The sequence below is a fragment of the Hippoglossus stenolepis genome, chromosome 19 (genome assembly GCF_022539355.2).
Source record: "Hippoglossus stenolepis isolate QCI-W04-F060 chromosome 19, HSTE1.2, whole genome shotgun sequence".
Classification (NCBI taxonomy): domain Eukaryota; kingdom Metazoa; phylum Chordata; class Actinopteri; order Pleuronectiformes; family Pleuronectidae; genus Hippoglossus; species Hippoglossus stenolepis.
In genome coordinates, this window is record NC_061501.1 from 17,382,823 (window position 1) to 17,400,421 (window position 17,599).

The 17,599-nt window shown below is 44.9% G+C and overlaps 1 protein-coding gene across 2 annotated transcripts in view; it reads left to right on the top strand.

Moving 5' to 3' along the window:
* dpp6a (dipeptidyl-peptidase 6a) overlaps positions 1 to 17,599 on the top strand; it is a 167,104-nt gene that overhangs the window by 14,643 nt on the left and 134,862 nt on the right. Inside the window, exon 1 of one of the 2 annotated variants that reach the window (XM_035142583.2) lies at positions 2,849 to 2,962. The exons of the other annotated variant lie outside the window; for it this stretch is intronic. Within the exon in view, the coding sequence (XP_034998474.1) occupies positions 2,912 to 2,962 (51 nt within the window). The 5' untranslated portion in view covers positions 2,849 to 2,911. Of the gene's footprint in view, positions 1 to 2,848; positions 2,963 to 17,599 lie in introns of those variants that run through there. 2 annotated transcript variants of the gene reach the window in all.

Genomic DNA, 17,599 nt, shown 5'->3' on the forward strand with positions numbered 1-17,599 from the left:
TCTGAAGTTTGGCACAAAAAATCCGACACAAGGAGTTGATTAGATTTTGGGGCTCAGAGGGTCAAGGTCAATGTCGTCCCCCAAAACATATTTTTGTGTTTTATTTATCCAAAAGGGCAAAGGTCAACTTCACTGTGACGAAATGTTCTGGCTGTTTTTTTTCTGGCCGTTATTAAAAACCGTAACTCAGGAGCAGGAGGGGAGATTGTGACCATATGTCTTTAAGTGGTCAGATACCTAGGTGGTGTGACTGTGAAACTCAAGGTGTGTGTGTGTGTGTGTGTGTGTGTGTGTGTGTGTGTGTGTGTGTGTGTGTGTGTGTGTGTGTGTGTGTGTGTGTGTGTGTGTGTGTGTGTGTGTGTGTGTGTGTGTGTGTGTGTGTGTGTGTGTGTGTGTGTGTGCGTGTGTGTGTGTCGAACCTCCATTGTTTCCACCATGTGAGTCTGGACAGACATGGATGTAAACTGCAGTCTGACTGTTTGGCTGAGTCGTGCAGCCGTGTGTTGATTATTCTCGTCTGTGAGGACCTTAACGTCAAGCTGCTGCTTCAACGTGTCCAACATTGTTGTTACAGATGTCCTTGGCCGCCACACCTGCAGTATAGATGAATTCCAACTTGGCTGGCGGCCGATGCGCGTAGCTGGGGCGACGGCAAACATGTGAATTCAATTTTGCATGTTTAGTGGATTCCAGTTTGTGGGCTTGAGGGGAGTTTGTGGGGCCTGTTTGATGCACAAACCCTGATTAAATCAGCGAAGCACAAGGCTGCTGTGACCATGAGTTGCATGGAATTATAATGAAGGTTATCGTTCGCCTTTGTCGGAGGAACTCCGCCGAGTGTTTACGAAGAAAATCAGTCCCAAAAAGAAAATGCAGACACGGTAATGAAGCCGCTACCTGTCTCTTGCAACTGGCGTGTTCTCCCTCTGTCAGCAGTCCAGCTGGAGTCGAGGGAGCGCGATGCCCCCATTAGGTTGTTTTGACAGCCTTATCCAGCGTAATTAATACCAGGCACTTTTAAATGAGATTTATGTGAGGCATGCTGTTTGCACTCCCCAGTCGGGGGGGAAGCTGCTCTCGGTGAACTGCTGCTGTCAGTTTAGGACACGCCGCTGCTTGGCTGCAGCCTCGGTGTGCGGCGTTTTATTCACTGCATTAAAGTCCAGATTCAGCAGATGCACTTTCACAGATATATTGATTCATAAAAAGCTGGAGAGGGAGGGGAGTAAGGGCAGCTGAAAGCACGATGACTAAAAGGAGCGTGTTTTAGTAAAGAGTTCGTTAAGAATTTTCAATTAACCTGCTGATTAGTCTTTCTGCCAGGGAGGTTATGTTTCCACCCCTGTTTGTCTGCTGTCAGCAGGATAACTTAAAAACTACAGATCAGATTTCTACACAACTTGGTGGAGGGACGGGACCTGGGCCAAGAAAGAACCAATAAAATGTTACTGCAGATCCAGGATTCCACCCCCCCACACACACACACACTTTCTCTAACATTGCAAGATGCTGCATTTTTCCACTGATTTCCCAGGGAATAAAAAAATGGATCTTGATGAAAGAAATCTGCCTCAATGTGCGACAATCTGAGGCATTTTCCATTGTGTGTTTGACTAACAATCCATGACCCCAACACATGTATTTACTATCAGATGTGACAAAGAGAAGCATCAGATCACAGATTCTAAGATTCAAAGGCTAATCGTCTCTTTTCAGAAGCTGCATGGGACAAACTTGAAAAACCTCTAACAGTTTTGTATTATCTGCAATTATTACATATTATCTAGGCAATTTTATCATCTGAAATTGTACGCAGCTTGATTGAATTTAAAGAGGCTGATTGGCCGTCCTCGTTTAAGTGAATACTAAAGTTTAATAACTTGAAATCATGTCCACTACTGTTCCTTGTTTAGTGTAAATAATTTGTGGTAAACCCTGTCGCCTCTGGTTCCTCCTGTGATCTCCTCAGGAGTCTCAATCTCCAGGTCAGAGAAAGCAAGTTGTAAATTGGAAAAGTTTGTTCATGACTGTTAGTGGTGATGGATGTTTCTCTGCCATAAAACACTGTGTTGCAGGCGTTTGGCATTTTGGTTTACAGCAAGTCAGGGACAGTTCTCCAGGAAGCTGCCCCGTGGATCCCCCACAGGCTCATGGTGGATAATTCCCTTTTTAATAATCATGACCTTTAAGACTCAGTGTTTACGCATACAAAAAAAAAAAGCCCCAGAAGAAGATGTGGTCAGATTTACGGGAGTTTCCCTGCGCACCTGATGTTCGTGATACGCTGTTTACTCCACGATCGTGACCTTCACGCGCGTAAAGCTGATTACTCCTGAACTGGCGTCAGTTGTTCCCCCCCACCCCACCCCCTTCCTGCAGGTTTCCAGTCCGTCCATCCATCCATCATCATTTTACGCGCTGTCCATCACCGTTATAAATGATTCCCTGCAGCAGCTCGGGCAACACGCAGCGACTCTAAATCCCGCAGCGACGAACGTGGAAAGAGGAGAATCTCCTGCGCATCTTCCAGCCCGGAGAGCGAGCGATGGTGCCTCATGCATCCAAACTTGCAACGCCTTCTCCTCCCCGTGCATGATTCGCTGTTTGGTATGCACGAGGGGAACGGGAGCTGTGCCCGACACCGCGCACACACACCGCCGAGCCCACGTTGTTTCCTCTCCTCTCTCTCTCTTTCTCTTTTTTTTTATTCGTATCAATCCGGTGGGTTGTAAGCCCACCCACCCACTCATGAAGCGACTCTCTACCTAGCGGGGTCTGCTGGGAAGCTGCTGGGACGCGGAGCTGACAGGAGGAGCTGCACCCCCACCCCCCCACCCCCCCTCCACCAAAAAAAGTCTGCAGATTCAGCCTTTCTTTCCCGGAGCACGTCCGCGCAGCGACAGGAGCAGAGATGAAGGAAAAGAATCTGATAGAGACTGCAAAGATGCAGGGCAACGTCATGGTAAGGTGGCCGCTCCGCTTGCACGTACCGCGTGACGCCGATCAAGTGGTTTTTGCTTCGCATTTAAACATGTGGGAAGTATCCCGTCTCCTTCGTCCTCATGCGCTTTGACGCGCGCCCGCAGCGTGAAAATTACGCGTTTTTAACACCGTGCTTTGCACTGCGCAGCTGGTGAAACCCCTCTGAGCTGCTTTTTGGGTAGTTCACGCCCTTCTTGCTCTTCACGTGCACTTCCCTCTCTGCAAGTACAGTGGAGTCGGTGAGGATATAAATCTGAGTTAGAGGAGCTGGAAAGTTTTGTCCTGTTTTTTTTATGGAGCAGATCGTGATGATTGCTGAGTTTTGGCTTTGTCTCCCCTTTGCCTCACGAGGCTTCTGAGGGGCAGAGGTAACCTTTCGCCCAAGGAGGGTCCCATTAATATTTTACTGCATCTAAAGCTGCGAGGTGCAGGATATATTACTCTCCTTCTGCTGGCAGCTGCAGGCAGCTATATGGACCCATGTGTAATGAGGGGAGTGGATCCTCTAATGTCCTTTGGGACGCTTTCAAATATTAAGGGGTTCAATATCGTGGGCTTTTTCTTTCTTTAAATTGTTGAATATTAAAGTTCATTGTGCATTCACACTGTGTTTCAAGCCTTAAGACCCTCGTGTTGTGTTTACTCTGTGATTCTCTGACCGCACCGTCTCTCCTCCCGGAGAGTTAGTTAGTTTGTAATGGTTTTGATTTGCCCCACGATTGCTTTATTTATAGCTGAATAAGCTCAAACACTCTGGGCCATTTTGGAGGATGTGGGGCACAGCTGTGTGGAGTCAGGCTTTTTCTAAACGGTTCCTTGGTCTCGTTCCTCCCCGTGGCCTTATTCTCTGAATGTGCAGTGAGTCTTTGGCCCATATCTCTCTTATCCCTGCACAATCAAAAGTAAACACCAGTGTTTATCGTGGGGATTTTGGGTTGTTTTCAAAACGCACTGATATGAAGTGAATATTTTCATTTGAGCTGGTGGCTGTGCAGCGTTTCTTTTTCAGGTTTTGAATAATATTGAGAATCTGGAGACTGAAGCATTTAAACATCGCTGAATATGAAACGTTGGAATAATCTGAGCTGTTTTCTTGCAGAGAATAAGATGAGAAAATTGATGCGTCTGTGTGTTAAAACTATAACTACTATACTTTAAATGTCTGAAAACTAGACCTATGTTTTATATTTTGTTGATTTGCATCATCCAACACGTTAACAGCAATATTCAAACCCAGGGAAGTCCCCAGTTTTATTCAAGGTAATGAGACGTTTCATTTTATTCGTGTGGCTGTGTCCGTCTCTGCTGTAACTTCATAGCAAGAAGGAAAAACCTGTGTGAGCCAGTCAGCAGTTTTTTCCTTCCACTGTTTGTATTCTCGTGATGGATCATAATTATTCTTTGCTGCGTAGTGTGAATAAATCTTAGATACATGATTTGAAACATGCATCAGGTTGATCATCACTGGTAATTGTGGTGAAGACAACAAAAACTCCCATGATCCCACGCTGACGTCCTCAAACTGGACCTTTTTGTTATTGTTTTGATTGAGAAACCCCGAGTGGCCGAAGTTACATATTGTACATTTAATTTAGCGTATAAGCATTGATACCCGGCTCTGTGCAAAGGTAATTAACTCCTTTAAGTTTAATCATCTGAATCCTCATGTCTCGTTTGATACAAAAAAACAAAGTGTAAAAAGTGTTGTAGTTATTAGGAGGGAAGTTATGTGCAAAATTATTTCTTGCCCATTATATATCAGACGTATCTAACCCAGAGATCTATTCCCTGTCCACACAAATGCAGATATTTTGCGTTTTTAAGTTTTAGATTTTCAAAAACTCCTGTTTCTGTGTATCTGTTGTCAAACTGAGCATTTGGGGAAAGATGACGTCACAGCTCACTTCACAAATAACCACTGTTGCTTTGTCCTTTATGCACCAGAAGCAACAACAACAATAACAATGGCAGCTGTACAACAGTTTCTCTCTGTTTGGTTTGCACTGGCAGGTTTAATCACAAGTTTGCAGTCTTGCATCACTGCACCATATTGGCGACTTTCACAGGCGGCTGCCTCACCCGATGTTACTTGGGCCGCGGCGTTGGTGTTTGACAGATTGTTGATGTAGACTTTATCACCACCTACTGGCCCAGCGCGCTTGTTTGAGCATTTGTAGCCGTTTATGTGCCGACATCTGGACAATGGAGATAATTTGTAAAATGAAGGTTGTTTTTTTTTTTTGCAAAGAAGCGAGGCTTCAGAGTATTGATTTGAATTTTGAAATCCCATTAATAGACCAGTAATTCTTCTAAAAATGAAAATCCAAAAACTATTAAGATTTTCCAAGCTGTTCCTCCTGGATTCGCAGCAACAGTCCTGCAGGAAGGCAGCGAGCGTGCAGTAGAAAAAGCGTCTGGCAAAGAGAAAGCAGCTCCATTATGTCTTTATCTGTGAGAGCAGTCTGCTGCCAGACTCCTGACATTTGTGAGTCCATCTTGGCCTCCTCACTGAGATCTACAACCTGTCAGCTCAGTTTACCGCCTGAATTCTGCAGGATCGTGTTCAGTCCGGAACCCGACCAGGCGTTGCTGTGGCTCCCGGAAAGATTTCCTGTTGGCCCTGCTCTCATTTTGTGTATTTGAATCCTGATCGTTTCCACTGATGACTTCAAACGCCTGCAGGCCTAAAAACCACTGTTTTATTTACTGACCCAAACACGATTTGATCTCCAGAGTTTGATTCAGCAGGAGGCAACATGGTCAGTACATGACAGCGGAGCCGGCCGTGCACTTTGGCTTCTACATGAAAGCTTTATTGCACCTACTGATCGCTCCATGCACAATACGTTCATATACTCGTGGGATGGAGACTAACTGCAGCGTCTCAGTGTGAAGTCCTCTCAATAACAGGGAGAGATCTGCACAGCGTGATTTCTGACCGACCACACAAGACGTTGGACATTGTTGTCGCCTGCTGGGGATTGTGTCTGCCGGTGAAACAGGTATAGCACTTGGAAGTGGGTGCCAAAACAGCCCCAAGGTGTTGTGCCTGCACAGGAAATTGCAGCTAATCAAGTCTGCATTCAGATGCCTGAGGGGGTAATGACAGCGGAGATGTTACCATGGGATACGTGGGCTATTATCTCGGGCCGGGCAGTCGCGGTACAGTGTGCGGAGCGCCGTGTGCTTGATGTCTGCGGATGCGTGAGCTTCTGGCACGAGCGTGAGACGGTTCTGAATGTGCTCCAGCGTTTGTGTTTTTTTCCCAGCGCTGTTCTGTTTGAGTCTAATTGTTCCCTGACATGGCAAACATCCCCCGTTCAAGGACACAGGCGGCGATGTTGTTGAACAACTGCTGATTTGTTTCTCTGGGCTGAAATTAAAATGAAAAAAAAAGGAAGGAAGAAAAATCTCTCGAATGGAGAGATGTTTATCTGCAGCGGAGGTGAGGGATTTAAAGGTCTAAGGGTCCTGTTGTCATGGTTATAATATTTAAAGCAGTTTTTCTCAGTGTGAGTAAACATCGGCGGAGGTTGTCTCATTAACTTCAGAGTTTGTGTGGCTGCATGACACAGAGATTCAATTCCAGCTTTAGTAAGGTGAGAGTTGGGTATTTAGGAATTAAAAGGTTTCTATTACTTAATTTGGAATATTTAATCAAATATTAATTCCATGTGGGAAGAGTGAGGTCGTGTGCTAAAGAAAAACCAGCACATCAGCCTCGAATCTCCAGTAGGTAAACTGTCATAGCACCGTATGTGACGAGTGGTAAAACCACTTTTACACTCTCTTTAAACTCAAAAGAAACAATTATACCCTGTTGTGAACTGTATATATTTGGCTTTTTAACTGAATAAAACTGGTGATGGGTATGTTGCATTATTTAAAGAAGCTGTATAAATCTTTTCTCTCCTTCAGTGGTGTTGACAAAGTCATCACTACCGCGTCTAACACCTCGTTTCAGAGCCTGCTCGATGACGACGCCTCGGAGTGCGGCAGTAACAGTGTCCAGAGAGCCGTGGCGGCAACGCTGACTCACTCACTACTCGATTCACTAAAAGGTGCACAGATACCAGGTGTCTGGCAGATCGTGGCGCAGGGTGCAGCAGGCGTTGCACGGCGATCGATAAAGCAGCGTGCATGCGGAGGTGGACAAACAGTGCTGTGATTCCACTGCTTCTTCACGTGGTTCCAAGCGGCCGGGGCATGGAAACAAGTGCACTGAGCTATTGACATAACACCTACAAGTTGGCCCGCAGCCACCCAGTTAGTATCGAAAAGGCATTAACTGTGCAGTGCAGCACCAAATCACGCAGGGCGGTCCTCCATCAAAACACACTCATCGGCCCCGCAGGCCAACCAGCAGTTGTAGTTCAGCAAACAGCTGCGAGATGAACACAACAGGAACACATCTGCTCCCAGTCTGGGGAGAAAAGTGCAGTCGCAACCGTCTTCAATGACGGTGACAGTCTTTACACGTAAGCTTATCACTGTCGCCCCGGTAACCTTAAGTCTGAAATGTCAACCGCTCGACGTCTTAAGAGGTTGTAGTTTTCTGAAGGGTCATTCTTCCTTTTTCCTTTTCCTGCTGTAAAGTAAAGTGATGTCCGTCATAAACACAGTTAGTTGTGACCACTAGATTTATTTTGATGAGTAAGGTTTGAATACTCAATTTGTATAACTTGGCTATTCGGTTCTTCTTCGAATTAAATCTATTCCTGCGTGTTTCCGGCCATAGACGCCTTCTTCAGGGAGATTTCAAGGGGATTTCCTTTGGGCTTTTTCTTCTTGGTGTTTGCAAGAAGTCACATGATCAGTGTGGACGGGTAAAAAGTCACCGACCCAAACCCAAACATCACTTCAACATTTGTATCCGAACGCACAATCGTCCTTCAGCCTTTACGTGGCAACATGAAGACGGATTCAGAAACGCCGAGTGTTATTATTCCGCTGTCGTCTGAGCGGCTGCGACCCCGTGACTGTGCAGACTTTGGGGATATTTACGTCGGTGATTGGGGTCGGGTTTTTTTTTTTTTTTGCAAAATCAGAGAGGCGGGAGCCGAGCGACCTGAGGGGACTTGATTTATACCGACCTTTATACAGGCCACAGTTTTTCAGTGCACAACAGCAGCATTTCATTAGGCACACTGGAATCCATCAAACTGAGTGTTTCCCCTTTGGCTACATTTGTTTGTCGAGCAATCAAGCGAGGCTGGCAGATGGCTGGAGTCATCAGCTTTAGAGGCGCAGGAGCTGAAATCTTATGACAAGGGTAGTTAGCTGGATTTTATTTTGTCTCCTGAGAAGACACCTTGTCTCGTAAAAGCACTCTGTTATTTACTTTATGTTTGTAAGTTAAAAAAAGCTCAGAACAACTGTAATTGGGCATTGACGGAGTGGCGGATCAATACCAGTAACTCAAAGATCTCAGAGCGTGTACTCGTGCACATTCATTGTGTTTCCACTTTAATAAACGGCGTCTCGACAAATTGAGAAGAGCAATGAGAAAACTGTTATTTAATGAAATCTTGTGTTTTATCTTTGTCGTGATCTTATAATAATCTGGATATTTTCCACATCTAAACTTTAGTTTTGCCTGACACAGCCTGTTTCTGTTGCTTTTTCAGCCATTAAAAGTCTGTTTGTTCAAAACCATCTATTGTGGCAGTTGGAACCCGGTTAACTTCCTATAACTCTTGTCAGGAACACGACAAAATGTCTCCAACCTGCTGCGGCGCCCGTCACACCTTGTGTTTTTTTTTTCCTGATCGTCACAAACTCCTTGAGACACTCGGGAGCGTTTCTACTTGTGCACAGTGTCGTCTCCGTCTGCTGCACCCTCTCCTCGGCCCCGAGCAATCAATCACCTCTTAGCCGGGCTGCACCACGCTGAGTGCCCCTGCGAAATAATGAGCATACAGTAGCTGAATATTTCATACGGCCCCGCCCCATCCATCCCCGCATTGTTTGCATGTGGAGTTTGAGGACCCGTGCGAGTTAAGGTCTGATTGCCGCCGTGTTCGTCTTTTATGAGGAGGCGCAGTAATTGGGCTTGTTCAAGTAGCCGTGTTGATTCCTTCCTTCTGTTTTTACGGTGGTTATTCATCATAGTAAAACCGAGATGGCCCCAGTGCGCTCGGCGAGCACCTGATACGCAGTTTATGAGCAATTTATACCGTATTCATGAGGTACATTGATGAGGTGAATCCAGGTAAAAGCCTCTGTATCTTCGTAATTGATTTATGTATGTGGAGTCGTGATGGAGGAGGTGGACTAATAAAGAGTCAGAGGAGTTGGAGAAGTATTTTAAAGGAATATAACAATAGTTTCTATGGTTTAAAGGACTCTATTATTGTACAGGTTGCAAAGGATAGCTGATGTATTTCTAGGATCATATTTCATCACAATGTAAGCCCCTGTTTTCCCTTGGTTTTGAAAGTCTGATGATGGATGGTTACTGGTCGTTGTTCCTTCGGCAGAGGAAATGACAAATGTCACCGAAAACGTGGAAAATGTCTTTGTAGAGCGACAAACACGACAAACACCGTCAGTTTGTGGGAACAACTTCATTTCTCTAGTGTTTTATGCAGTTGCAAGACGTATTATCACTAAAACACAAAGTACAGTTTTCAGTTTAAACCAGAATATTAGACAACAACAAAGTAAGTAAAGTTTTTCACCTCTGTCGTCCATCTTACAGTTTGAAGCAAATTTAAAGCAATAACTCTTGGACATGCATGCATGTGATAATAACTATCTATAACTATACTGCAGCCAGCCACCAGGGGGCCGTCCAGATGTTTTGGCCTCGGGTGTCGTCCAACCTTCCTCATTCACGGCCTCTGCTTCCTCACATTAAAACTGTTGCTGTTGTTGAAATGTGTACGTTCTCTCCAAACTGTGCCGCCTCACAGCTGCTACTCAACAACCTTGACGGAGACAAAGATGAAGAAACATTTGCGGTGATGGATCATTCGTCTCCAGCCGGTTTCAAGTTTATTCTAAAAACGTGCTCGAATGGAAACTGCCCGCGAGGAAGAAGAAGAAGAAGAATCTGGAAGCATGTGGTGTAGTTTGGAAAGTGGACGAGTGAAACATCCAAAACCCGCTGGTAGTATATGTTCCCTTAAGCTTCATGACATGGGATATCAGGACTCTGGATGAGCAGAGGCTAATTCAGCAGTCTGTGCCAGATGTGGACCTGCCTGTGCAGGACTGCGATTACCTTGACCTGCGAGAAGAAGTATTGCAACATCATGAAGTCTTTCAGGTGGCCTCATCTGCTCGTTTCGTCCCCTTTGTGCTCGGCGTTAACGATTATTTCCCTCTGTAACACTTGTTAGGACCCTGACATGATAAGCTGGTTTCCACCACGTACTCATGGCAGCGAGTATAATTGCATTTCACAGGAAGTCTGTGTGCCCAGAGTGAGCAAGCCGACGACTCAATTTGTCCGTAATCCCTGCATCATCCCTACAGTGTTTACCACTTTGTGTGTGTGTGTGTGTGTGTGGGTGTGTAGATGTTTTAGATATTTATAGCGGAGGAAAAATGAGGAGAGACGCTGGGAAGCTCTGTCCGGGCAGTAATAGTGTGAGACAGAAGGTAAACACGGGGAGGAGGAGAGTTTAGGTGAATGATGGAGAGAGGCAGACAGACTGACAGACAGATGGAGAGGCAAGAGGAAAAAAAAAAGGTTTCCAACGCCAGGTTTTTGACTTTCAAATGGCTCCACACAGTCCGACGCAGTGAGGGAGTCTGGAAACCGAGCGGTGGAAAACAATTCGGCCAAAATCTCTGAAAAAGATTATCTGCATTCTTTCCGACCGGGAAAGTAAACATCTCGCACTCGGACTGTGAACAGAAAAAGGCAGCAGAGTCGTTAAGAGCGGAACAACCGAGTCCACAAGGCAAAACAGACAACAGGCAGGAATACTGAAATTAGTTTTCATCATGTGAGACGCCCATGAAAACGCCCTGCAGCTAAATATGAGGTGTTCAGATTGTTTGACTTGTGAGAAACTTATTTCAACAACTAACACATGAGACAAAGAGAAGCTGCAAAGTCTCACATGTGAGAAACTAAAGCTCGAAGAGGTGGAATCTTTTACTTTGAAAGTGACAGAATTGAGAAACTAATTGATTAATTTACTAAATCCTTGCTGCACTATGTAAAATAATCATTTAAGTGTTTAAAGTGATGTGTTTACATGAGAAATGAGGCTGTGCACATGTAAACAAGGAGACTTCCCTTAGTTTATTATTGATTTTTTATTATTTTTAGATAGTTTTTCCCACAAAGCTCTCCCCACAGTAACATGTTGGATTTAAATTCTAACTGAGAGTAAGATCACGTGCAGAAACGTCTCCTTCAGAAGCTTCCTGATTCCCCTATAGGAGCATTTCCTCTCCGCCTTCTTCCACCAGGGGATCCATGTATGATTAATCTGTGCCATTTGAGTCCTGGCAGAGGAAGTTGGGGAAACTGCCGGCTTGAATTCTGGGTAATTATGTCCAACCTGCTCTAACAGGGATCTTAGCTCTCCTCTCCGGCGTCAGCGTGCAGCAGCGAGCGCTTCGTGCGCGGCCACACACAACAAATTCAATTATCCTGTTTTTTTTTATCCTTTTTCTTACAGTATCTATCTGCGTCTTGTCCGTCTTGCAGCTCCTCGTACAGCTGTGACATCAGACAGATGTCCGGCCTGGATGTTGTTGTTTCTCCCTGTCGTGTGGGGCGGGGGGGAGGGGGGGGGCCATAGGCAGTTCTCCGCTCTGAGTGGCTGTCTAATGAGATCATTAAAGTCAGCCATCCAGACAGAAAATGAAAAAGCACCTGTTGTAGAGGGGAATGTTGTGTATTCCCCAAACATTAGAGCGCTATTACCTCACGGAGCGTTGGGAGAACATTCTGCAACGCTAAATTAACTTTTGTGCATCTGCGCCTTGCAAAGCCGATATATTATTAATTATGATATGGATGTTGGGGATTCACTCGAATTAATTGAAGGCCTCTTGAATGCCTCACGGACGGCCATTTTCTCTGCACGTTAGATGAAACACCCAGGGCACAATCATGCCATGCATACATATGAAGCAGGGTTTTTTTTCATTAACTCTAGACGACGAAAACGCTGCCATGTGCTTCATTAGGAGCGAAAACAATCAAAAAAAAACTGTAATAAAAGGCCTGAAACATGACGAGCGTGAGCAGAGAAACATCGTACGATGGCCGGCAGTTACTCACGCTGACGAAAGCTGGCGTGATGAAATGCAGCGAGGGTGAGCGCAGAGTCGGGACGAGGTGAAATGCATCCTGGGTGAAGGCAGATACATTTCCTTCAGGATTTATAATGACACTCCCCTTCTGCCGGAGCCTTGAGGTTATCAAAACTCAGCCACATAAAGCAAGAGACAGGGAGCCGAGCTACTGGAGCCGGTTTGATCTGAAGTCGTACAGCCGGAGTGATTTTGATTTTATACACAGATGCAGTGAGCACCCTCCCTATGCACTGTGCTGGAGCCGCACACGGGCAGCTCAGTGAAGCTGAATTAATAGATTACAGTAGCATCCGAGGTGCGTTTGCCAGCTCCCACTGATCAGGCAGATGCTCAGTGGCAGGTTTCCACGTCAGCAGTACAGTACGGTGTCCTCGTGCACACTGCAGCACCTTCACGCTCATTCATATACAGGGGGAGATTTACACCGGCCGCATTAGAGCCGGGCCGGAGACCAACCGGATGTCAGGAATCAACTTTGGCTGGAGATATATGTCTAGTTAAAGCTTCACTGTAAATCAAACTTTACACGAGGCCAGTTGAGAACGTTCTTCCTCTCAGATGCTGCAGGGTGGAGAGCTGCTCTTCTTTTTTTATTTTCCTCGACGCTTCCACCCACTCTGGTTGCAGGGACTTTGGAAAATACACTTCAATACTTTGACCTTATCCAGCTGCTCGGTACACGTGTGCACCTACGTCACACTTTACCTTCTGATGGATGTTTGAACTATTTTCTTATAGAATTTGCAGTGATGTAAATGTATGAAATGGGGAAGATCAAAGATAATGACCAATATGGCCCAGTGCTCATATTAGCATCAAGATATTTTCATTGCGGACATATCGAACAACAAAGTGGAAATAACTGCTGTGGACTCAAGATCAAGATTAACAAAAATTCACATCTTTTCTGCAAAGTTTTCACATTTGCAAACAAACACTGATACGGATATCAGGCAGGATGCTAAGCTGTGTGTCTTTGTATTTGAATCAATGCTTCAGAAATTTAACTTGTCAGAACCAAAAAAAAAGATTTTAGAATTGATTTCCAAGGTCTCAGTGTCCCAATCTGCATTTATTGTGTGAAAACAACAACAGGTTTTGTTGGTGTCACCGCTCGTCTCTCTTTTCTCTGCGATGAGAAACTGAAGCAGGCCTCAGCAGCGATTTTGTCAGTGCGTATTGATCGTGTTGGAAATACCCAGAGTGTGACACGGCCAATTTGTCACGAACAGTAGCGGCGCACACCCAGTGCCACTGCACAGGTGTAATTCATCACATTGTATTGACTCGCCTCGGCTTCTTCCTGCCCATCAATTATAATCTTTGGTAAAGGTATGAGCGCTATAGGCTCTGAGGATTCTTTAGGTTTATCATGTGAGAGAAGTTCGGAGCTTCTGGATATTGACTGATCTGTATTTCAGAGCCTGTGCCGTCACGCACCACAGAGTAAAGCCTCCGATATTCCACATTTACCCTTTGACTCCCTTCTCTCGGTGACATCTTCCTCGTTTCGTACTCCTCCTCTACAGGCCGGTGGCATTTAATGTTTCCTGGCGAGCCGGTGAGAGAAAAAGCTGCTGAGTGGACTGATAGATTTGGGCCCATAATGAGAGGGCTCCGACTCGCGGGCTGACAGCTGAGTGTGTGTCTCAGCGCCCCCTGGAGCCTCGGAAAGGTCAACATGCCTCTTAATCAAACATCAGGCAGGGCCGAGCTGGCCGTCAGCTGGACGCCGCCGCTTGCTCCCCCGCTGAGTTTAAAGTTCACTCCCATCTGCTCCCTGAAACTCACCCTCAGCGGCAAAATGGCAGCCGCTTCGCTCCCATAAAGCCGTCAGGAGGCGGATTTGATGGCCGTTTATGGCGAGGTGGTGATTTAGAGGTTGTGAAAATCAGCTCAGCTACACAGGATGTCGATGAAGTGTTGTTCAGCAGGTTTGTTTTTGCCTCGAGTGGTAATCATCCACTTGTTCTTCAACCTTTCGAGGATATTTTCTCATGGCTACAACTTTTTCTTTCTCTCAGCCGATCACCAGAATGTGTTTAATAATAGAAACGCTTAATTTTTAAATATTTCCAAGTCTAAAAAAAACGTTTTAGCCATGACTGGGTAATGTGGCGCCTCAAACCAAATACCTGCAGCCTCTGAGGTGCCCCCTTTGAAAATCCAACCTGAGACGTCTGCCTTGGAAGTATCTCGACTGCCTCGACTGAACACGAGCGACTCATCACTCATTTATCTTTTGACAACCTTCTTCTCGGTCACAGTGAAACCTCCTCAAAGAGATTTTTGAAAATATGTCCCCTCTCGTTTTGAGCCTTTGCTATAGCACTATAAAAATTTTTTAAAAAAAAGTTAATAAAGTGTCTCTTCTCCGAAGCCTCGGCCAGGAGGAGCGATACATTACTAAGAGGCCTAATCAAGCTCGGTGCGGCTCATTGGTCCTCTGCGGGGCCGCACCACGCTCCAGCACGACTGTTTTCCAAAGGCAAATTGGTCGTGGGGATGAGGCCCCCCCCCCCTGATGACGGCTTCTAATGTAAGGCTAATGTAGTGGTGATCAAAGCTTGCCTCTGGAATTTAAATATTGTCTGTGAGAGACAGAGGTGGAGACGAGGAAGATAATCGCCTCTCACACAAAAGTAAATGGGAGGAAAAGTCTCAAGTTCTTAGATGTGTGAGATATGAGAGAATGTAGAGCAGGGTGGAACAAAAAAACTATCTTTGAGAATCACACTTTTATACTGATGGCCTTTTTAAGAGTTATTGATTAACCCTTGAGTCTAAGAGTAAAAAACGTCAATCACAGTTTTCCAGAGACCAAGGTGATGCCTTGAAATATCTCGTTTTGTCCGACCAATGCACATCAATCCAAACGTTTTGAGTCTACAATGCTAAAATCCACCTGGAATAAAAAAAAAAGCCTTGAAAATGATTTAGAGTCAAATAAACCATAAACCTCTGTGTGCATTACTTAAGGCCTCTTAAAACCAAAAGGCGACATCATCGTGTTGCATATAACTTCTCTCTTTATCACCATGCTTCTAATACATATTCATCCATTAAGAGAAAAGCAGAGGAATGGATAGAGGCAGCTGATTGAAACATCATTCATTCACATAACGTTTTTTTTAGAAATGTGTTAAACTTTGGCAATTCTTTAATGGAAACATAACTCATGTGTGTTTGTGTCTTTCTGAGTCAAAGTCGCCGGGACCGGTGCCAGGGACAGCAGCCATATTTCTTCTCTGGCTCTGTGGCTGCAGTGAAATGCTTCAATGCCAAAGTCTCTCTCTCTCTCTCTCTCTCTCTCTCTCTCTCTCTCTCTCTCTCTCTCTCTCTCTCTCGCTCTTCCGCTCTTTCTGTCTGGCTCTCGGGCTCATCCACATTCTCTCTCTCTTTCTCTCCTCTACCACCCAAAGCCTAGTTTGTCTTTGTAAATAGCCGCCTCTCCGTCTCCTCGCTCCCTCGACACCCACGGCTCGCCGTTACTGTAACCGCCACTTTTTAAATTAGACATGGAGCGGCACAGTTAATCGCGGGAAAATGAAAACCTGCAGTTGCATCGATCACATTGAAATGGACGTGCAGGTGCAGGTATATGGACACATATAAATACTGCTGTCTCTTATTCCTTTATATTTCCACCAGTTTTGGGAGAAGGACTTTTTAATATGGACAGCTCTGTAAGGTTTTCCCAGTTCGGTGTGAAGGAACGCGCCCGGCCTGCACAGAGCCCTGATCTCGACCCGATCCGACACCTTTGGGGAGAACAGGAACAAACGCTGGAAGCCAGGTCCTGTTGTCCAGCATCAGAGTTTGACCTCACTGATGCTGGTGTGGCTGCAGGGAGAACAATCTCTCGGCCAGGCTCCAACATTTTGTGGAAAGCCTGAAACCTGAATAGTGGCAGCAAATGTAGCAACAAGATGCTCAGTGCACACGTCCAATTAATGATTTCACCCTTCTCCCAAAACATATGGAGAATAATGCGTCGTAAAACAAGTGTAAGAGCAGCTGTTTTACTCCATAAGCAGAACTGTTATCATAATATCTTGCAAAGATATTCAGGATCGGTGAGTTGTTGAAACCCAAGCTCCTGTTAAACAATAATTAGAACCACTTTAACAGTCAGTGATTTAAATCAGGTTTGATGGGGGTTTGTGTCAGATCCCGAAAGACGGCGTGGAAAAAGTCTCACTCCTCTGCTGTGTGTCCCGGGCCAATCAGCTGCTCTGTAATTACTGGAAACGTCGCTTTGGGCAACACGACAGCTGAACAGCCACTGACTTTTCAAAGGAACAGAATAAATAAATTTCCCCTTTTTAGACAAAAGTTGACCTCAGTGAACACAAGCTCAATGAAAAGTTGTTGATCACAATGGACTGTTTTATAAAAAGAGAATGTCAGTTTTTTGTGTTAAAGAGCTCAAAATGTAACAGATGTACTCGTCCAAATGTTTCTCTTAATTATAACTTAATTATAATCTTGCATTTTCCTTTTTTTAATCCACCCACACTGTACCGCCGAATAGGAAAACATGATTTATAGAAGTCAAAACAGTAGAATGTGAATCGTAAACAGCAGTTGTTGTTGTTAATTATATTCATATCGTTACTTATTTTATGTGACAACGTAACTTATGTTGATGAGTCCCAGCTGCTGCTATAGAGCGCCGGTCAGCTGTTTATCCAAAGTTGATCAATATTGAAAGTATCGTGTCCAAATCGCAGCAAATTGGACTAAACACTGCACTGAACTTAATCTAACAGTGTTGACGTGGGAAACAATTATCCTGGTTCCTCATCTAGCTGTATGGTGCTAGTAAAGGTCAGGAAATCATGAAAGTTCACCATGAATCCCAGAACCCTGAACTGGAGAATCAGTTGTCGTTACCTTGAACAAGCCGTCGCGAAGGACAACGTCGTTCATGTAACGCCGGTCGTTCATTCATTCATTAACTACTCGCTCGCATTCTGACCCTGTTAGACATCTTATCACATTTATTAATTCGGAGAGTACTTTGTGAATAATTTCATTCCATGTGAGCTGAGCATCAAACCACACAACCAAAAACCTGAAGACCTTCACTTGCTCTTTTCTTTGTCCATTCATACTTAGCTGTGTATCAACACCTCTCTTTATAGTACTAATAGTTTTTTCCCCTGAGAACTTGAAGCCCCATGAATGTGATTTTTCTCCCACATTAATTGCCTTTTGTATTTTTCCGATTATATGGTTAATTTTCCTTCCCCTTTTCCATAAGTCTCCAACATTAGGAAAGTTCGTCCACCCAATATCACCTTGAACTTGAGAAAACATCATTAATCACAAC